General features: G+C 42.8%; 2 protein-coding genes across 4 annotated transcripts; both read right to left on the bottom strand.

Annotated features, from left to right (window-relative positions):
* Positions 1-317: 317 nt before the first annotated feature.
* LOC137587719 (tyrosine-protein phosphatase non-receptor type 7-like) lies at positions 318-8716 on the bottom strand. Of its 3 annotated transcripts, XM_068304334.1 has the most exons (12): positions 8504-8716; positions 4681-4941; positions 4400-4549; positions 4130-4310; positions 3945-4029; positions 3785-3864; positions 2587-2724; positions 2335-2502; positions 1740-1933; positions 1448-1561; positions 1247-1331; positions 318-995 (listed from the first exon to the last, which is right to left on the bottom strand). In XM_068304334.1, the coding sequence occupies exons 3-12, from the start codon at positions 4504-4506 to the stop codon at positions 909-911; spliced, it is 1239 nt and encodes a 412-aa protein (XP_068160435.1). In that variant the 5' UTR covers positions 4507-4549; positions 4681-4941; positions 8504-8716; the 3' UTR covers positions 318-908. The 3 variants fall into 3 exon arrangements, with proteins under 3 accessions (XP_068160435.1, XP_068160420.1, XP_068160429.1); XM_068304319.1 differs by having other exon boundaries at positions 4400-4941; positions 8504-8715; XM_068304328.1 differs by lacking the exon at positions 4681-4941 and having other exon boundaries at positions 8504-8715.
* A 929-nt stretch (positions 8717-9645) lies between these two features.
* Positions 9646-20061, bottom strand: LOC137607410 (suppressor of tumorigenicity 14 protein-like). The gene is made up of 19 exons (XM_068333158.1): positions 19686-20061; positions 17759-17921; positions 17517-17647; positions 17357-17427; positions 16848-17041; positions 16467-16502; positions 16025-16253; positions 15619-15767; positions 15232-15329; positions 15021-15121; positions 14515-14648; positions 14322-14426; positions 14128-14235; positions 13912-14028; positions 13656-13781; positions 13374-13557; positions 12635-12906; positions 12364-12500; positions 9646-12153 (listed from the first exon to the last, which is right to left on the bottom strand). The coding sequence occupies exons 1-19, from the start codon at positions 19725-19727 to the stop codon at positions 11992-11994; spliced, it is 2559 nt and encodes an 852-aa protein (XP_068189259.1). The 5' UTR covers positions 19728-20061; the 3' UTR covers positions 9646-11991.
* Positions 20062-21189: the final 1128 nt, after the last annotated feature.

Here is a 21189-nt window from a genome sequence, read left to right as displayed (position 1 = left end):
GTTTTATCTCGAGGTCTCTTTTTATTAGTTATGTTGTTTTGATATAATTGAATCTGTGAGCAGTTTCCGTCCGACTGGGTGTGGTCCATAGAGAAAGCAGAGGAGAGCAAAGACGAAACAATTTACAACAGAGGAGTTCTCTGTGATTGGAACACTGCCCTCTGCTGGACGCACATGATTCTTCAACTCACGGTCTTCAATCGGAACGATTTGTTCGGGTGGTTTTGTGATTGTATAAAAAGGCTTAAAACAAAATTCAACACAAAAGTTCTTTAAATTGTTTAACTTTTACCTAAAGACAAAATATGGACACTGGGGAGGTTTATTGTTTTTGTTTATTTCAACTGGTCAAAAGTTAAAATTATATTATCTAATGTCCAAGGGTCACTGAAGGTAGTGACGGTAAACACGACATCTGACCACTTACTTTTTACTGGCTGTACTCTTGAAATGTAACCGGTTACTTTTTAAGGTCTGTGATTTTGTAACTTAAGTTCCTTTCTAAAGTGAGAGTTTAGAACAGCCACAGACACTCTGAATAAACATTAGTCAACTTAAAAACAGTGCAATTCTATGCAATTTTAAACCACTGTTGAAATAAAAATTATGTCATTAAATATCTTCATATCCGTTCAAAAGCAATTCATCAATTATTTCCTTTCTTCGGTCCACAATGAGCGCGATGGTGTGATTTCCAGAACCTCTAAACTGGACTAAAATACGTCCTGTGGTCTTGACACTTCAGTCACTGCCGGACCTCAGAGTTCTGTGTCGGTTCAGCTACTGGTGGCCATTTCAGCTCCAGCCTTTCGGTTCAGTTTAGAATATTTGTTGAGGATCCTGCTGGTTTTAGCTTTGCTGTCCTCATGAATATGGTGGGTTCTCCTGGTTCTGGATTCTAGATAGTATCAGTTTTTCACATTCTCTGTGTTCTCCAGCTGGAGGTTCTGTAGCTGTTCACTGGCCTGGTCCTCTGGGTTCTGCTGGTTCTGCACCTGAGGAAGAGGAAACACCTTGTTGAACAAACACTGCAAACAAAGTAAGTTGTCAGATCTGAACCACCAGTTTTGTGGTTGGGTTTGGTTTTGGGTCATAGTTACAGAAACCTCATAACTTTTTCATTTTATCCATCAGGTGTATATAACTAGTCTTCAGGTGTTCATAGCTAGTCTTCAGGTCTTTATAACTAGTCTTCAGGTGTTCATAGCTAGTATTGTGGTGTTTATTACCAATATTCTTGTTGTACCTGCGGGTGTTGCAGCTGGGAGCTGTACTGGGCCAGGGTGGAGTACAGGAACTGGTACTGCTCTGTGGTCTGGATCATCCCACCCCTGCACAGATGGGACATATTGGGAATAACCGCAATGCTCCTCCACAGACGTAAAGAGGTAGAAGAGGAGGTGGAGGAGGAGGAGGAGGTAGGGAGCAGAAGAAGAATCGAGCCCACCTGTCCAGTCGGAGTTGGCACACCGTCTCCAGAATGTCGACCTGACCACAGTCTCTGAGCTGCTGGCAGGCGATGCTGCTCACGATGAAGCAGCCAGTCCTCCCAATCCCGGCGCTGAGGAGACACGATGAGAGGCTTCACGGCACCGCATCCAAAAAAACTCTTCTGCATTTCATTCTACTGAGGTGAGAGAATCACCTGTTCAGGTGAACCTACTCCCACAGGCAAATCCACAAAAAAAAAAAAAAAAAGGGTTCTGAAGGGACCAGAAACTGTTGGATGACGAACCCACCTGCAATGAACAACAATTGGACCGGGATCCAGGGAGGGGGCTGTGATTGGCTGAGAGCTGCTCAGCAGCAGGGAATTTCTATACGTCTCCACCTCTTCTACTAGTTTCAGGAGAGGAGTGGTGCATTGTGGGATGTGATGGTCAGGCCAGGAGGTGAACCAGTAGTGTCTGATGGGACGACGCTCTGCACAAAGCTTCCAGCACACAAACAAAACAGACAAAAGCTGATCAGGTCACACAAAGGTGTACACTCTCACTTCCTGTGTCCACCATGTAGCGCTAGAGAACAACCGCATATTCTATGGTCACTACAGGAAATGATCATGAAAATCATGTCAATTGGTCCTTCCTTGCTTTGCTAGCAGGGGGCGCCATCACCCTTGTTCATGCAAAGTTTGGGCAAATAAGTTAAATTTGTCCTCATATCAAATTATTTCCTTTCCTGAGACTCGACAAAGGTCATAGGTTAATGTTCCCTGTATACTTTGTTCAAGGTTAACAACAGCAAACGACACAGTAAATGTAAACTACAATCAAAATGGCCGACTTCCTGAACGACAGCGTTTGTAGTTCTACAGTCATCACAGAATGATACCTGCATCTCCATATCTGTGACGGTGAACCCGTCTTTCTCTCGACTGTCTTTCACTCTCAGGAGAAATCTGCCAAATCGACCCGTCTCTCCCTCCTCTTCCTCCTGCTCTTTATCCTCCTCTTCCTCCTTCCTCCTTTCCCTCAGCTGTGGCCAATACAGCTCACACTTCTGGGAACAAACACCAACATGGATACCAGGATGTGTCTGGGGTAAACAGAGGAGGGCGCTAGAGAGGATGTCGTATCTTCTCACCTCGTTGTTCTCTTTCAGTCTGGTTACCATGACGATGATGTTACTCCTCTCCTGCCACACCATGTCCCAGAAATCCCCAACGGTGTGCAGCATCGGCCCCTGAGTGGCGATGTAGGCCCGGGGAGCTCCTTTGTAGCCCTGAAGCCCAGAGAGGAGGGCAGAGCTGTGAGTGATGGGTGGGTGTGTCAATGAGTCGGTGGGTCGGTGGTGGTCATGTGACACCAGGGTTTTGTAAAATTACAGCTTTTACAAGATTGACATGACGACAGTTCATAAACATCAAGGGTTCGGAAAGTCGTGGCCGCCAGGTTCCGTCCTTCAAGTTTCCGATGTCTGTGGGGTTTCCTCGCTCAAACAGAACTGACAGACATCGTTCTGCGGTGGTCGACCTGGTTCTGGTTCACCACATCACTTTTTAAAACCCTTAAACGTTTCCGACACAGATTTAGCGAACCTTCATTTACCTCTGAGATGTTTGGAGGATGCAGACGCTTCAAACCCGATCTGGACCAGAACATTCTGGTTTACGGTTCAGGATCTGGATCTAACACTGGATTTGTCATGTGAAAAACAACTAAACATGTTTGCGCTTGTAGCTTCTGAAAGTAAACCAAGTGTCAGAGCAGTGTGTCTGTGTGTGTGTGTGTGTGTGTGTGTGTGTTAAGGGGGAGGAAGAGTGGGAGTCACGGACGTATCACTTCCTCCCTCACTTGTGGTTTTCCTGGTTGTCAGACTGTCATACTGAGACAGCTCATATCTGACACACACACACACACACACACACACACACACACACACACACACACACACACACACACACACACACACACACACACACACACAGAGCAAACGCCCACGCTGAGTGGGAGCGCTGTCAGTCTGTTCTACTTTGTAAACCAGCTGTTCAATAACTGATAACCTAACAAATAAACTAATAAACTCTGTTCTTCCGTCTGAATTTAAATTTCTTGTCATTTGGGTAAAACATTCCTGCTGTTGATTCAGACTAAGTTTTATTCTGGTATCACTTTATATCTGGTGAACCACAGGGATCTGTCAGGTTTATTCGGGGCCGTCCTGTTTGAATAAACTTTATTCGTATCCTGACTGGATTTTCTGGAAACATGCCTTCAATACGAGGCAACATCCTGACACAGGTCACGGTTCAGGGCTCGATGTGACATAATGAGACTCTAACCCTGATGTAGTTGGCGTTGATGTAGCGGTCCGGCCCCTCCTCTTCCTCAGGGCTCTTCAGGATGACCCGGCTCTCGGGGTCTAAACAGTAAACAATAAACAACTGTGTAAACAAGGCTGTCAAGTGTGGTCTGGTATGGATTGCTGGCAGAGTTACTGACTGGGCAGGATGGTTTTATATCTGTCTTTAATCATGTGACCGGGAACATCGAGCTCGCTTGGGCTCACGAAGTTTGGAGGGATCTTCTGTGGAGGAGACAGAGAGGAGCTAAAGTTGAAAACAAACACGCCCCCGTCTGCCATGATGATGACGATGTTGATGATGATGATGATGGTGGCGCCTTACCTGGTACTCTGCGTTCAGTGCCGGTGTGTCCACGGCCGCCTCCCACAGCGCTGCGTGTCTGAGTGGTCGGGATGAGGTGTGGAGGAGCTGAAGCCACACCTCCTTTGGCGTGGAGACGGAACACACTGGCTCCACTCCCAGAGTGCTCACATCCAATAGCAAAGACAGATTAGAGCCCCGCCTACAAAACAAAGGCCATAGTTAGAAAAGTGATGCTTGTCATTCTGGAAGGTAGGGTAGGGTCAGCTCTGTTTAGTGGGTAACGCCCACCTCTCCTGCAGGCGGACTGAGGCTTTTCGTGGAGGCGTGGTCATGGGCGGGGGCGTGGTCGGGGCGTCAGCAGGACAGGAGGGGGACCGGACTGCCGACGTACTCATGGTGGTTTTCTGTTACTGCTGATCTGTTCATCAGAACAGCAGGCTGGAAGAGAGGAATAGCGTTAGAAACCCTGACGGTGAATACGACAGCATTTTATTGATTACAACCGATCCATGGCGGGATTTTAGCTAGTTAATGTTTCCTATTATTTAATCTAAATGCAAACAGGTTACCTTCTAAACCTTCATCTCTTGGACCTGAAGCATCACTGGCCTACCTGATGGACAGGTATCTGGTCCCTGGTGGACCATCTGTCAACACCATCAACACCTCCGACTGTCTGTGAGCAAAGTCAGTCATACTTAACTGAGGAAGAGGAGGAGGAGGAGAAAGAGGAGGAGATGCTCCTCATCCTTGTGTGTAATAGATCCATTGATACAGCAGATCCATCAGAAAAATTATCATAGCGATAAACAGCTGGGGGGATGCAGGCCCTGAAATAAGATATTGAAGACATCACCTGCAGCGATCCCCCCAATGTGTGACATTTACCCACCATGCACTGCAGCTTAGCTTCATTAATGATTTAAATCTCTGACACGCCAACAGGATCTGATGTTCATGAGTGTTCTGTGTTCTTCTAAACGTCTAAAAGGTTCCACACACAGTCCAGGTTCATGCAGTGAGAATACATCATCCACATGTGACAGTTGCAGTTAGCTTTCAACTCAAACTCTGCCCAGTAGAATTATTACAACCTTCTGTTCTCATCCTTCGTTTGTCCCTGATGGGCTTCCTTAACGCTCAGATTATTCTTCTGCAGCTGAATCATTTCGTTGTCATGAACAAAGTTTGAAACAATGAGGGAATGACTGATGTCATCATCTGTGTGTGTGTGTGTGTGTGTGTGTGTGTGCGCGCGCGAGATACAGTGTTTCCACACCAGTTAGTATCTGAAGCCTTTCTGTGTGTCTCCATCGGAAGTTTCCTCACAGCAGGAAATCGGTACACCCACACAGTTTCAGGCCAGGAATTAAAAGTGTGTTTTTATAATTTTTAAATGTGATTCGATTGTTTTGCAGAAGCTGTTCTGACTCTTATTCCTGAACACCAAACATTTAGGCTTTTCTGTTATCGTTTAGAACAGATTCACATCAGGAGCAGCACGCATTCCTCCACCTCCGCTCGTGTTTTCATGAGGTTAAGCCTTTTTTTTTTTTTTTAAATTACCACAAACCTAAAGGAGGGGCGGGGCATTGGCCAGGTGAGCTCCACAGACAGGTGTGAGACAGGTGCTGGCACCGTTCAAGTTTATATTAACCTATAACATCTGTAACTCAGAGCCGATGGAGGAAAGCAGCAGGTTTCTGTCTGGCTGTAAAGATCACATGTTTAACTTAAATCCAACCAGTAGCTTCTTAGGTTGCTGATGGTTTGTTTATTTAACTTAAAGGTTCAGGATCAGGCTGTCAGGTTCTGGTGCTGCTTTGGCTGCTTGGTCAGGTTTTGTTTAAACGACTTGGCTGAAAAAAACCCATTACATGAAGCTGCGCTACTGCCACTGATGCTTATAGCACTATTTACACGAACACAAAGAACATAGCTATCAGACCTTTATGCTGTTTACACTTAAAATATCAGTGTTGACAGCATATCCTGCAGAACATCATGCTGTTAACACTTACAATACAGTATTAGCATTGATAGCATAGCGATACACTTAGCATGCTAAACATCTCCATCACTTCTCGTTGCTGCTCCGGATTATTTGAAACAATCAATCAAACACTTTGAAGGAAGTTTGCAGATCACAGGAGACCAAACAGACGTTTCAGGAGGTTTTACTAGATGCCCACTGCTCTTACAGAAAATATATGGATTAGGCTTACCAGTTATTTGACAGCCATGATGTTATATTTGTTTAATTCAGGCCAATGATGTGTGAATCCTCCTTTTTCAAGCACAAAACCGACTTCAGTGAGTTGGTTAACTCTACAAACAAGACGTGAAAGAAGGGAGATTGCCGTTTCTCCTCGTCTTGGTCTCCACTCATGAAATCGATGATGAGTGAATGAAAAGCAACGTGGAGAGAGAAAGTGATAGTGAAGGAGAAAAGCAGGAACAGACACGTCCTGTTTTTCCTGTCCGTTGTGAACTGGATTGGAGGTGAGAAAGACCTGAGGGGAGAGGGTGAGTCAGAGAACAAATGAAAAGATAGGTGGAAAGATAGCGGCCTGGAGGTAGAGAGATGCTGCAGGCGTTGATTATTAACACGCCAACAACAGCTGCTCATGAATCATTAATGTCAAATCATATAACTAAGTGGAAACAGGATGGAAATGCACACATTCACGGAAAAGACGAGGCTGTTTAGCGCAAGGCGAAGGAGAAAATCACCTTTTAATGAGCAAACAGACACGCCCCAGTCAGTCTCTCCTGAAGTTAAACCACTTATGATTCAAACCTGCAAACTTCATGAACGTCATCATCACCACGCAGGCATCGCACCGAATGAGACAACATTGTTTTACTAGGATCTGCTGAATGAAGCAACACCACCTGATTGGTTGACTCTGTAAAGCTCCTCCTACATTTGGAATCATCCTGATTATCGGGCCGTTCTGAGCCATCCCACTTCAAAGCGGTGATATGTTGTGATTGTCAGTGTCATCCGTCTGTCCGTCCATTAGTTAGTATGTCGACCAAATATCGCAACCGTTACAGATAGAAGAAACACAAAGCAGATTACTCAGGTGGCAAAGGGGATGAAAATGAAATGAGGACCTTGACCTTGAGAAAACTATAGGTCAAGGTCAAGTTTCAACTTTTGTACACTCAGGAATCGGATAAGATAGAAAGACGAGGGTGAAGGACAGTGTAAGACCATAGATCAAAGCTTGTGCTTTGATCTACCAAGCTTTGATCTATGGTCTTACTCACACTGGCCCTCTCCATATGCACTAGTCTATGCACTAGTCAGGTACTACTTTCAGGGTACCCTGACCTACCCTGAAAATAAATCTGGGTAAGTCGCGGGATGTTGTAGTCTCTGACTGCTTTGGTTGTAGTTGGGATCTGGATCTGTTCCTGGTTTAGAATGTACTTTCACAAGTACATTAATCCATTAATCTGCATTACCTCAGCTACCTGCAGGGGGCGGTGTCATGTCTCCTTGCCTGTTACTGTGACCCAGCATGGACACAAGCAGGTTTAATTATCAGATCTGGATTAAGTTCCTAAAACCGGATCCACATAGCACCAGAATGTGTTTTTATTTATTTTATCGTCACCGGTATCCATGTCTGCTTCAAAGAGGCGGGGTTTACACAGAGTTTTTCTACTTTCGGTAATTACACCGCGAATTAGGACTATAAATCTGATTGTTGTTTAAATAGAAGAAATAAATAACTTTTTTTTTAGATAAAGATTAAATGCTTCAGTATTTACATAATGATGACGACGATGATGAATCATCTGATTGGGTAGCTGTATGAAATCCACATTTTCAAGAATATTTTTCTACATTTCCATTACCAGTGACAGAAATCATTGATATTTTAAAGTTTCCTAAAGAATAAAAGAACATTGAAATTTCTGATCCGACACAATATTTACTTAATCATTGAGTCCCGCCCACTTTTTAGTGGAGTACCGCCCATTCTGAGTACAGATAAGGTCAGTGGGGCGATTCAGCATTCCAGTATTTTAATAAAACTTTTTAACATTTAAAGTTCAGAGTTTTGACCTGGTGCTGCTTCAGTTATTTTTACAGGCTAACAATACAGTGGACATTGGGGGATTGGGGGAAGGGTGTGAGATAAAACACCTGGTTCCTTTATTACTTTTATTCTGATGTATGAGTAACCAACAAGCATCTCCCTCGTACCTCGTGTGAACACCAGTCGTCATGATGTCATATAAAGTCGTCCTACTGTGGTGAAGCATCGGAACCTTTCTCCCATCTCAATAACATCAACGCCACAAAGACAAAAACAACTTTTTCTCCTCCTCCATTTAAAGTTAACTATAAAGTTCACGTGTCCCCCTCTTCCTCACCTTTTTTCCTGCTTCCGTGTTTTCTTAGTCTTCCTCTTCTCCTCTTCAGTCCTCGTTGCTTCTTCCTTTTCTCTCATCTGTTGCTTTCTGTCGTTTTGTCTTCTACCTTGTTCTCCGCCACTTCCTTTTCTGCACCCACCCACTCGCTCATTACCACACACACATTCTGCACACACATCCACTTTCTATTCCCCTCATTCAAGGTTATGGGTCCCCTTCAGACCGAACGCCACAGGCTCCACCATCGTGTATCTGTGTGTTCATGTGTCTTTTTCTCTCCAGCTGTCAGCTGAACAGCAGCACACAGTCCTACTGGGACGCAGTCAGGAAAGCTAACATGCTACTGATATTAGCAGTCGCCATAGAAATAAAATTAGTTGGGAGGATAATCGTGCCGTGGGGGGTTTTTATGGGCTGCATGAGACAGCGTGTATTACTGAAAATCCTGATGTTGGCCTGTTTGCTGTTGTTGTCTATATTCTGGCCTGGTATCTGATTCTCTGGTACATTTCTACTCCATCTCTCTAATGCCTGTTTCTCTGATCCATTTCTCCAATGTCTGTTTCTCTAGTCCTTTTCTCTAGTCCATATTTCCAGTGTGCGTTTCTCTTGTCCATTTCTCTAGTCCTTTTTCCTCAATGTCTGTTTTCAAGTCTGTCTCTCTAACGTCTGCTTGTCTGTTTCTTTAATGTCTGTTTCTCTAGTTTGCCTCTTTAATGTCTGATTCTTTAGTCCTTTTCCTTAATGTCTGTTTGTCTAGTTCATTTCTTTAAAGCCTGTTTTTCGAGTCCATTTCTAGAATGTTTGTCGTTTAGATGACAGCCTCCTCTATGCTCTTTGACTAGAAACAGAATTTGGTTGTCCTTCATGTTCCGTGAACCGAGGGACCCTTAAGTCTCTGACTTTTCTCTGTTGTGATGTTTAATGTTGGTTTTCATCTCTTCCATCGCCATATGGCTGTACATGTTTTCAGTCTTGCTCATCTCTGAAGCTTGTCTGCAAAAGTAATTTCCCCCATGAACACTAACGGCAGCGACTGAATGAATTAGAAGCGACTTCAGTGGCTCCCCGTGAACTGGTTTCATTAGTTTCTATGGTGATTCGGCATTGTAGCTAGAAAACGATTCACTGTAGACTCCCTGTTGAAATATTTTAATTAATCTGATAATGATGCAAGAAGCAATTGTTCTGTCATGTGATTGATAATGGAAGTGAGGCAAGAAATAAAGAACGCACAGAGTATGACGCTGTAGATAAACAGGAAGTAAGAAGGAAATGACATGAAGTGGCTCCGTACCATTTTTAAAGTTTGTCGCCGGATTTTTTCTGCTCTTAAGTCCAAGCATTCTGTAAATTTATTACAGCTCTATCAATTAAAATATATAGACAGCAATAGACAGCACTGGCAGACCCAACAGATATAGATGATATATTGAATATACTGTAGATGACTACTGAGACACAATACTCCACAGAAAAACAAGAAGTGAGGACAGAAACTGAAATAACAGGGACCTCTAGTGGCCCAAAACGAGCAGCTGATTCCAAATTCTCAACTTCTATTTAAAAACACTTAAAACACCATGTGGGAATTTAATTATGAAAGCCATTGTAAGGCATTTGGCAGTTAGCGCCAACATTCCTACGATCAACACCATTGCAAGAAAAAAAACACATGGTCATAAGCCTTCATTAAAGTATTTTCATAAAGCATTAAATAAATATTCAATTTCAAATGATTAACACTAAACTAGTCCCACAAAATAGTCCCACAAGAATTTTGTCTTTATTCCTTCCACTGGATTGAGAACATTTAAATAGGTCATTCTGAATACAGTATTTTCTCCAATCAAAACTCATTTGAATTACGTCTTAACTAAACAACTATAACTCATTAAGTACAGATAAGAGGAGCTAAAACCTCAAACGCCCAGCAGTGACATGAAGAAATTCCAAAAACAGGAAAACATTCAGGAGTAAATCATCAGAATTCAAAGTGAAAACAAGAGTTCAAAAACAGGAAATGTAACAGACAGCTGCATTAGCGTAGCGCTGCTCAAACATTTACAAAAAGCAGGAATTTATAACATCCTCTAAAATGTTTTGAATTATAGCTCATGTTGCTAACAAGTGAACGTTGGCCCAATCAATTTTTTTTCTGCCTCAGCTTTTTAGGTTTTGTAAAATTTCTTACACTGCAATTTTTTTTTGGAGTTCACTATAGCCAACGCTTGCTACAGTTAGCTCTAAAAGCGAAATGTGAAACGATCATTTTCTTTTAACTAAAAATAACACGCTAATATATATATGCATATGTTTGTTTCACGAAACTAGGTGTGCTCTTAATTTCCCTTCAGGGATCACAATAGTATACAAAATAAAAACAACAAAAAAAACATTTTAGCATTCAGTTAAACCACTTTTGAAGAATGCTACTATCCATGTGTCTATGTATTATGTAACTACAATTATGGGCCATCTGTAGTTCTGAGTAGATTAAAAGTTTGCTGACTGAAAATTTGTGATTTCTGTTCATGAAGCAAGTTTCAGCCCTATTTAATTAATTAATATTTACAACAGGCTGAAAGAGGTGGTAAAACAAAACAAAAACAAACAAACTCCTGAGAGTATTTCTGGTTCCAACTTGATCCAGATTATAGACAGTGGTGAGTTTACACCCATGTAAACACAATGTTGTCTTTGGTGCAAAGCAGCTGCTTAATATAAAACTTACTTAACCTACTTACAGCGGGCCATTCACTGCACAATCTGAGCACTACTTAATGGTAAGTCATGCTGTTTGGTCAACTAAGATGTGAAGCTAAGGCCATGTAAAGCTAACGCTCATGTTTCGTGTGCTCATGCTGTTTTGGTTAGGTTGTTACTTATCCAGAACAAACTCCAAAATCTATGGGGTTCTTATACCACTAAAACAAACCCTTAACACCAGGTTTCATGTAGGTAATTCAGGTACAATCTTGCCAACAGACACCAAAGAGCTTGAAGGTTTCACTGAAGGAAAGGACTAAACTCTCTTATCCAGCTGTTTGTATGAACACAGGTGAAAACAAAAAACTCAAGTGTCATCTGATTGACTAATGGCTGGTCAGGAGCAGCTGATTGGCAGATGAGTGGTGACGCTGACTGTAAAAAGAGTCTTTAAAAAAACATTCATCTGACATCACTCGTTCATTTTCTCTTTCTTCATATGAAATCATAATTATAAAAAGCTGCAGTTTTGTATTTTTAGCAGTAAAGGATGGGATGTCTGCTGATTCTATTTCTCATCCAACTGTTGATTATCTAAAGACAGATGTTTGTGATGATGCAGTGTTTTGCTCTAGAAATGACAAGCTGAATAAAATAAGAGGAGATCTGATCCACTTCATGGATTCACTGATGGCAAAAGCTTTTCTCGTCTGCTGTGAATATTGATAATCAGATTTTTGTCGAAAAACAAATTAAAGATAAAACCTTCAGTTCATCTTCTAGATGCCACAATTCTCCTTTATCCATTGCCGGTATTTGGGGATTCGGGTATAGATGCCGGGTTTCTTCCTGCGACCGCAGCCGTCGCCCCAGCTCACCAAACCAGCCAGGAAGACCCGCCCTCCGGAGGAAGTGACCGACAACGGCCCGCCAGAGTCACCCTGAGAGAGGTGGAGAGCAAATTCAGCCATCGTCACCTCACAGTCCTCTTATGAAAAACATTTCTGCGGCTAAAAGATTTAATCTGAGTCTCTAGAAGATCAGTTGGACTTGAAAACAAACTATTAATATTTAAATATTTGTTGAAGGATTGGCTGTTTGGTTTTTACACTGTTAAGACATGGTCTTCTATTGAGTGTGATTGGTGTCACCTGACAGGCGTCCACTCCTCCTTTGAGGACTCCGGCACACAGCATGAGATCGGTGACCTCATCGCTCATCAGGTTCCTACACACTGTGCTGTTGATGATGCGAACCTCTGCCTTCTGCAGAATGAGGGAGGTCTGGCCTGACATGACCATCAAACACAAACAACATGTTAAAAGATGAGAAAAATGACTGAACCGTCATTTTTCTGAATTTTTCTGAATCTGAACCGTTTTACTGTGTGAACCTGGACCATGTTGTTCTACGTTAACTCACCTCCTTCTCTCGTGGCGCCCCAGCCCGTGATCCATGCCTCTTGGCCTGCTGGGAAGTCGTGGGTGGCCGAGGGCAGACAGATGGGCCAGATGTTCTGGTTGAGGGTGACGTTGGCGTCCAGCTCCATCAGAGCGATGTCGTTATTGTAGGTGACGCGGTCGTAATCGCGGTGAGCAATGATCCGTCTCACCTTTCTCCTTACCGTCCACTCATTTGTCTGAGTCTGCACATGCAGACCCAACAAGGCCTCCCATTGGTCCGCCTGGGAGTACCTGCATCAACACACAACCAAGAGGTCAGAGGTCACGTTCAATGGAGGAAGCATCATGGGAAAGATAAGGAAACAATAATATTCTATATGTAAATAATAATTCTGTGATTCTAGATAATAATAAACATTACAGGTTATGTATTTTTCCATGATTTTTGTTGTAAATACTTCTAATGTCATCAGACGTGGCTCATACATGCTGATGCCACCTGCAGAATGCTAACTTTAGCTGCTACTGCAGAGAGCAGTGCAGTGAAGCTCGCAGGAGTGACTTGGCATCTGTGAGCTCTGATGCGCCTCAGGAACCACAACTTCTCAATCATTCAGCGTGAGCCTCTCCTCCACAGTCCAATATTATTTGAACGTGTCGCACAGATTTGAAACACAATCCTAGCATTCATTGGCCTCTAGCGGTAAATTGGCTAGCCACACTTTGGTGTAGTTGACGACTTCTGATGAAACTCTTACTTATTCGGTCCATTGTCCTGAACACAGTGGGCGGCGGTCACCAGCCAACGGTTGCTCAACACAGATGCTCCACACACGTGACCAGAGCCATATGATTGGAGGCTGACCTGCCAGGGGAACTCTCCCTGCCGCGACACTTGACCACCAACGATACGAGAGCTGCGGTACGGCCTTATCCCGCACTCTGAAACCACACACGAACAAACAGCGTTTAAAATACACCACCAATAAAACAGACACACATAAACACACACACACAGAACTGTTGATGATGTAACGTACCACAGCCTTCCTCGTCCGAGCCGTCGTCGCAGTCCCGCTCGTAGTCGCATTCCGGGTTCAGTTTGCTGATGCAGCGTCCGTCTCTGCAGCGAAAGGTGAATTGGGAGCACTTCTGCAACACCAGAGCTGAGGGACACGACACACCATCACAGGATGTCACACTAATGTGTTGAGATGACTGTGTTTGCTATGTAAAACCGGTTTGGCTCTACAGGTGTATTACGACTGTTAGCATTAGCCTGAGACTATTTCTTACATTTTTCACATCTGGACTCATCCGATCCGTCTAAACAATCGTCTTTTCCATCACACACCAGCTTTTCTCGGATGCAGCGTTTGTTTCTGCAGGAAAACTCTCCTGGTTGACATTTCACTGAAGGGTACAAAGAGTGTCACTAGCAGTCAGATATTACTGTCAAAATAGCCACCAGTTACTTCTGAGGGTTTGAGCAACTTCATCCGTTTAACCCACCACAGTCTTCTTCATCCGTGTTGTCGCCACAGTCATCAACATTGTTGCATTCCCAGAACTTTGCTTTACATCGGCCGTTTTTACACTTCATCTGAGTCGCCTCGCAAACTGAGAGGAGACGCACAAAAACAAATCAGTGCGTCCCTGGACGTCACTTTTTATCCGACTTATATGTGATTTATGGTTTGACTCACTGCATTTCTCCTCATCGCTGCCGTCTCCGCAGTCGTCCCAGCCGTCGCACTGCAGAGTGTTGTTGATGCAGAGGTTGTTGGTACACTGGAACCGTCCAGGACAAGCTGACCAATCACAGGCGAGCACAAAAGATTATGAATGCACTAGATAATGAAAATGAGGATTATCAAAATATAAAATAACAGTTCTTACGATTTGTCGGGACAAAGGCTTCGTACTCTGCAGTGAAACCCTGGTCGACGTAAGACGAATCCGAGTTAAATTTGATGGTCATTGTGTTGCTTTGGCTGGTGGCCACCGTGCTGTCTGGTTTACTGCCACACAGTCTACAAATCAGAGGAGAGGAGCTTTAAAAATAACTGCCCTGCTTCACTTCTAAATATTATCCTAATAATAATAATGTTCACAACTTGCTCCTTGCCTGGACTCATTGATAGGGATAGGGAACTTCTTAATTGACTAGAGACTTACTGGATGGGACAAGAGACTAGACATGAGACTAGAGACTTCAGACTTGAGAAACTACTAGTACTATTTTGTCACTGCAGGTGTTCCCACGTTTCTGGTTGAGTCTGAGTCTATGATCATCATGTCAGAGTTAAATAAATCACTACAATTCAGTTTGAAGTCAGCCGGAGATGACTGAATATTAGGAAGAGGCGTTAGCAAAAACAAAGGCAAAAACAAATATGGCTGACCTTTGACCGTTGACCTCAACATAGTCGTTGGGACACTCATTGCTGTTGTTTCCCAAGAAGAACTTATTGAACTGAACTTTCACAAACTTTTCGACGGGGACCTGAAAAACAAAAGTAATGCAGAAAAGAAAATTAAAAATTTGATTACAGACCTATCTTTAAATATGGACTTTTTTTGACAACAACCAAACACAGCAACTTGAAAACTTACCTGGATTTTCCAGACACATGTGATTTTTGGAGGATAGTTGGACGGATAGAAAGGTGAAGAGAAGGAGCCCTTTTCTCCCGAGAAAGTCCCACCACACTCTGAACGACACACAGTTCACAAGGATATGTTAGACATCTAAGAAACTCCCGAGGTCAGAGGTCAAACACTTTCAACCTAGTGCTGCTACGTGATTAAAAACCGAATAGATAAAACAGTAATATTCCAAATTTAACTTGATATTGGTTCTTTATATATAACAAAAAACGCTGACATACTGAATTACACTCCTCATAGACAGAACCTGACTAATATTATTGATCTCTTATAACATGCAACTGATGTTTTCAGCTCTAAACAGGATTTTGGTTGATGGAACAGAGTGACGACCTCCAGACATTCGTTGTTGGGTCGCAGCCGTCTGGGAGTAGTTGGCTCTAAAACCAGGGAAGTTCTTGTCCTCGCTGGTGACCAGCGTCAGCAGCATGACGTTTCCAGACGACAGGAAGGACAGACAGTCATGAGGGTATCCACACTGCCTGCAGAGAACACAGAAACGAGGAGCTGTTACTGACATCGCAATTATTTCCTTTGGCCAGACATCGATCGGGTCTCCCTGTTTTCATGAGGATGCGGGTTAGGGATAGAAGCAGTTCTAAATATTTCCATAAGTTCTGGATCCAGATCATTTAAACTCTCAAACCTTTTAAACTCTAAATACTGTTTACTAACTTTTATACTGCTATGAGGTGTGTTTGGGGTATTTGTCCCCTTTTTAGGGTTAAAGCTGTCTCACTCTGTCAGGACTTGGTTCTCCATTGGTGCCAGAGAGTCATAGATTCTGATGAAGTCTTGTTGGCAGTCATCCTCAAGGATCAGGGTATGGAAGTCCAGCCGGACCCGGTGGCCCGGGTCGGCCCTCAGCCTCCACTGCAGGTAGACGTTTGGCGGGTATGAAGAGTCTGGAAAACCTGGAGACTGAATGCGTCCCGGCTCACGGACGTGGATGTTGAACAACTGCCTTTCTGGAATTTTAGTAAGAATGCGATTGTGATAAAAATCTAACCTGGATTTAAACTAGAAGAACAGAACTGGATGCACAATAAAGTAAGTAATGAGAAGATCATTCTAAACTAACATTCACTTAGTCAAAACATTCATTTTAACTTTACTTTGAAAAAACTTGGTTTAAAGAACAAATAATTTTATTTCCTTCAATGAGAATAAACATGTCTCACCAAATAAAGAAGTCCTTGTCATCCGTGGGTCTATAGCTGTAAATAGGTAAATTAAAACTTTTATTTCAGCCGTCGTTGCCATGACTCAGCTAATAATGATCATAAACATTTGAATAACTGAAGCCTCTTTCATAAAACTTTAGAATGCAGGTTTAGTTTTCTGCCCCTGACCAGAGCAGAAAATTTATGTATGGAAAATGAAAAAAACAACAACAAGAAACAGTAATTGTTTAATTTTACAGGAAGTATAAAAACGATTCTTCTTTATTATTTATTATTGACATATTCACAAATTCTCATCGATCCATAATTCAGGTTGGAGTAGTTAGCAACAATTAGCGTTATTATCCCATGTTACGAGCTGCTGAGTTTGGTTCAAACCTCTCGAGGTGACGCTGTTGACGCTCAGAGCATCGGTGGGTCTTAGCATCAGTCGTCCTTGGCGACCCTTCTGACTTTCTGCCACCACCGTCAGAGATTCGATGGCTTGGTCCAGCGAGTCCTGCTGGGAGATGTGGACATCAAACTCGGACTGGTAATACGCCACAACGCCGTCGTCCCCACCAGTTCCCTCGCTACAGAAACACAGACAAGATCATGACTAGGATTAAGATGTTTATTGTAACGTCCAAAAAGACAGGAAGTAGGGGGCAGAAGCTATAGCTTAGCTGTTAACTCACGTTAATAGTCCTATTATATAATAGTCATAGTTCTGCACACACACAAAAATTGAAGCATTCATAGTCACTCCGAATACTAATACATTCATAGCTAACATGATTGGTAAGAAGTGAAGACTTCCTCCTATGAAAGGAAGTTACCAACCTGTTTTAAACTGGTCTGGTCTTCATGTGGTGATGAAGAGAATGATGAAGAGTGTTGCCGCTTACCTGAAGGTCTGGACTGTCGAGTCTAGGAAGGACTTGGCCAGCACTGAGTTTTTGGCATAAATCAGTTTGAGCTGAAAAATAGAAGCGTCACACAGATATCATTTAGCTGCAATGAGTGAGCGCAGCTCCCATGGTGCTTTGGGGCTGTGCGACATCTCACCTGCTTTTTGACCCGAGATGCCAGGTGTTTAAACTCCAGACTGTTGGAATCTTCGTAGGACGGCAGGAAGTTTTCATCCCGAATCCCCATGGCACCGATGTAAACCTTCTTCACTCTGACATCACTACGCACTGAAGTTAATTTCGTAATGACATTAACAAAACACATAAATTGTATTATATTTCCTCCAGATTTTAATCTCAATGTTTGACAACACACAGGTAAAGGCTGGTAAAGCTCACAGTGGTAGTGCCACACCAGCAGGCCAGTGAGTAGAGAAATGGCGGCAGCGGCGAGCACCAAACCGATGCCCGTCCACAACTTCCGCCTGCAGCCAGGCTTCTTCTCGAGTGGCTTGGAATCAGTAGCTGGGAGGAACTGGAGGGCCGACTCCCATTCCGGGTCCTGAAGACAAGCACAGAGTGGAGGATGGGGGGCGAGGAGGTAGGATGGAGGGGGAGATCTTGTTATTTGTCTCTTCCAGACGTGAAACACGAAGCCGCACCAGAACAACCAGAGGACAGGCAGTCTGAAGGCCTGCATGAGCACCAGAATCACCATGAGGAGAATTCATCTCTAGCTGCAGCTGATCAGCTGATCGATCAGCTGACAGATTGATCTATGTCGCTGCAGAGGACACACATCGTCATGTCTCATCGAACTGCAGCCGTCACACCTGAAGGAGGGTGTGGCCACCGGATGGAATGTGTCTCATACTCGCGTGGGGCGTGTCGGCGTGTCGGCGTGTCGCGTCCTGCTGCGTGTCAAACACGTATCTAGTGTGTGAGGGCGGTTTAACTCGCAGTGCCAAAGCAGCCGCTGCAGAAACATCTCTGGTGGATGCTAATGCTAAGCTAAGCTCCAGTGTTTGATCTTTAAGCAGAGAACTTCAAACAGAACTACTGGAGCTGTGCATCCTGATGCTACCAGTACTCAAAGTATTAACCAAAGCACAGTTAATGCTATGGAAGACAGTAAAGCCTGCAGTAGTACTAGTTAAAGTAACTAGTACTAGTAGAAGTAGTACAGAGTGATAAACGTTGAAAGAGGCACACAGTTACCAACAGTAGTAGTAGCTGTAGTAATTCCATTAGTAGTGGGAGAGGGTCTAGTTTCCCTTTGAGGCCTTCAACTGCAGAAATCATCAGAACCAGAATGGACCAATCAGAGGTGAGAACCAAGCTGACTGGAAGTTTAATCAGCCAGTCAGTATCACCTGATTACATCAACAAAAATGACTTCACAAAGTTAAATGCACAAACCATCCAAACAATAACTTCTTCAACACTCTCAGAAAAAATTAACGTTAGTAATCAGAACAGAACCGGGTCTCAATTCAGGACCAATGAACTGAGAGTGGTTCCATTCTTGTTTCAGTTCTAAATACTATTAGTACTCCTTGTTTTACATGTCTTTCACCATAGCTACTAATAAAATACTCCAGGAAATGTTGCTCAGCAACAAGCACAGCAGCACAAGGGTAAAAACAGGGGTCGCCAGCGAGGTTCTCTGTCCATCAGATGTGGACCGGACCGACCAGGATCTGAATCTGTGTAGCTTATTAGACAGCGACATCACCTGAACCAGTGAGGAACATGATGACTTTAGAATCGGCACTAAATTCTCTGTCTTTACAATACTTATTATATATATATTACATTGTCATTACAGTATATTATTATAATTATTATAATTATTATTATTATTTGAAGGCGTGTCTGAGCAGAACCACCAACAACATGTGACAGTCTGGACTTCAGGTGGTCCCCCGGCTTTAAGAAGAGTTCCCAATGCTGTGATGTCATCACAGAATCCCGTCTAATAAATTAATTCATGTTTCCAGCCTGTGATTATGATTAATTTTAATCAATATGGGGTCACTTTGATTCTTCTTCTAGTTGTTATGATATTTAATAAGATTGACAGCATATTTTTTCCTTTTTGACAGTTTCTGTAAATAATGAGACGATAAATCAAATTTTCAGCTCCTTAAATCACTTAAATGGTGAAACTGGCCACGATCACAGAAATCACTGAACCCACTAAAGTACAGCGGAAACCAGTTGTTAACAATAGGACTGAGCAGAGTTTCTGTTTTCAATCTCAGGTGAAACTGACATATACAGACTGTGACGTCACAGAGGATTTGAATCGTAGGTAAAATCTCACGTGTCTCGGGCTGAACTTCTGTCCGGAGTCCAGTGAATCCATGTCGCCTCGCGTTTCTTCACCTTTTCCTCCTTATAACCTTTGTCTCGAGCCCTCTCCCACCGAGTCTCGCGCTCTCATGACAGCCGCGCTGACATGGCGACGACAGGTGAGCAGACAGGTGACTCAATGACAGGTACGGTGACAATCAGACGGAAACAAAAACCTCTGCGCGTAAAACACCGAGGTGCCGGGTCGGAACCGGGTCAAACGGATTCAGACGGGAAAAGTGGACGGCAGCTCGGATGGGTGAGAACCACGTAAAGTAATGTATCACAGCGATAATGAGCGGTGATTGGTCACACCTGATCTCCCATAAGTCATTGCGACCCTGGAAACCTGCGACTGTGTACCTGTTTTTACATTTTTCTGCAGAACAAGAATGGGGGAAAAAGAACGAACTGTTTCGATGTAGAAATACAAGATAAACACACGTAAATAGAATGGAATTATTATTATATATATTTTTTATATATAATAATAATAATGATAATAATAATAGTAAAGATAGATAGATAGATAGATAGATAGATAGATAGATAGATAGATAGATAGATAGATAGATAGATAGATAGATAGATAGATAGATAGATAGATAGATAGATAGATAGATAGATAGATACTTTATTAATTCCGGAGGAAATTGTACATATCCACGGCTCAGGCATTACATAACGAATAAATACTGGATAAACACCAGGAGAAAAAGAAACGCTGACATCACAGGACATACAAAAGACGTACAGTACACTAACAGACACAAGCAGCATTAACAGGACATATACTAAACAATAAGTAAAATATAAACAGTATAAAATTAAAATATAAACAGTATAAAATTAAAATATAAACTGTATAGAATTAAATTAAATCCATTCAACCGCATGCTGACCCTCGCCACCTCCCCCCCGCTCCTCCTGAGAGAGTCATTGTACCCCCTGATGGCACAGGGCACGAAGGAGGACCTCAGCCTCTCTGTGGAGGCGCTGTGTGACAGCAGTCTGCCGCTGAAGGTGCTTCTCTGCTGGGAGAAGGTGGTGTGTAGGGGGTGGCTGGTGTTGTTCATGATGGCCTTAACTTTGGACATGGTCCTGCCCCCCAGAACTGTCTCAATAAAGTTACATCGTGTTTAATCATTATGTCATTTATTGATTAACCACATGAATGAATTTGTTGTGAATCAATTACTGCTGTGTTTGAATACTGAATTAAAAGACTTCAACACAAAATGATCAGTGAATTCACTGGTTAAACTGAAGTCATATATCAAATACTGTATATCAATCACCTGGTTTTCTTTTTTTTAATGATAAATTTATATTTGGAATTTCGGATCACAACAATTTATTTCAACAAAAGCATGAGTCATTCTTTTGGTTTAAAAAAATGTTAATTCTTAGAGAGCATGAATAAAAATGTGGCAAAAATGTTGATAATCAAATTTCCTGTTTTTTTTTTATCTAAG

Source organism: Antennarius striatus, chromosome 2 (genome assembly GCF_040054535.1).
Source record: "Antennarius striatus isolate MH-2024 chromosome 2, ASM4005453v1, whole genome shotgun sequence".
NCBI classification, from domain to species: Eukaryota; Metazoa; Chordata; class Actinopteri; order Lophiiformes; family Antennariidae; genus Antennarius; species Antennarius striatus.
This window is presented reverse-complemented; position numbering and strand designations above follow the sequence as displayed.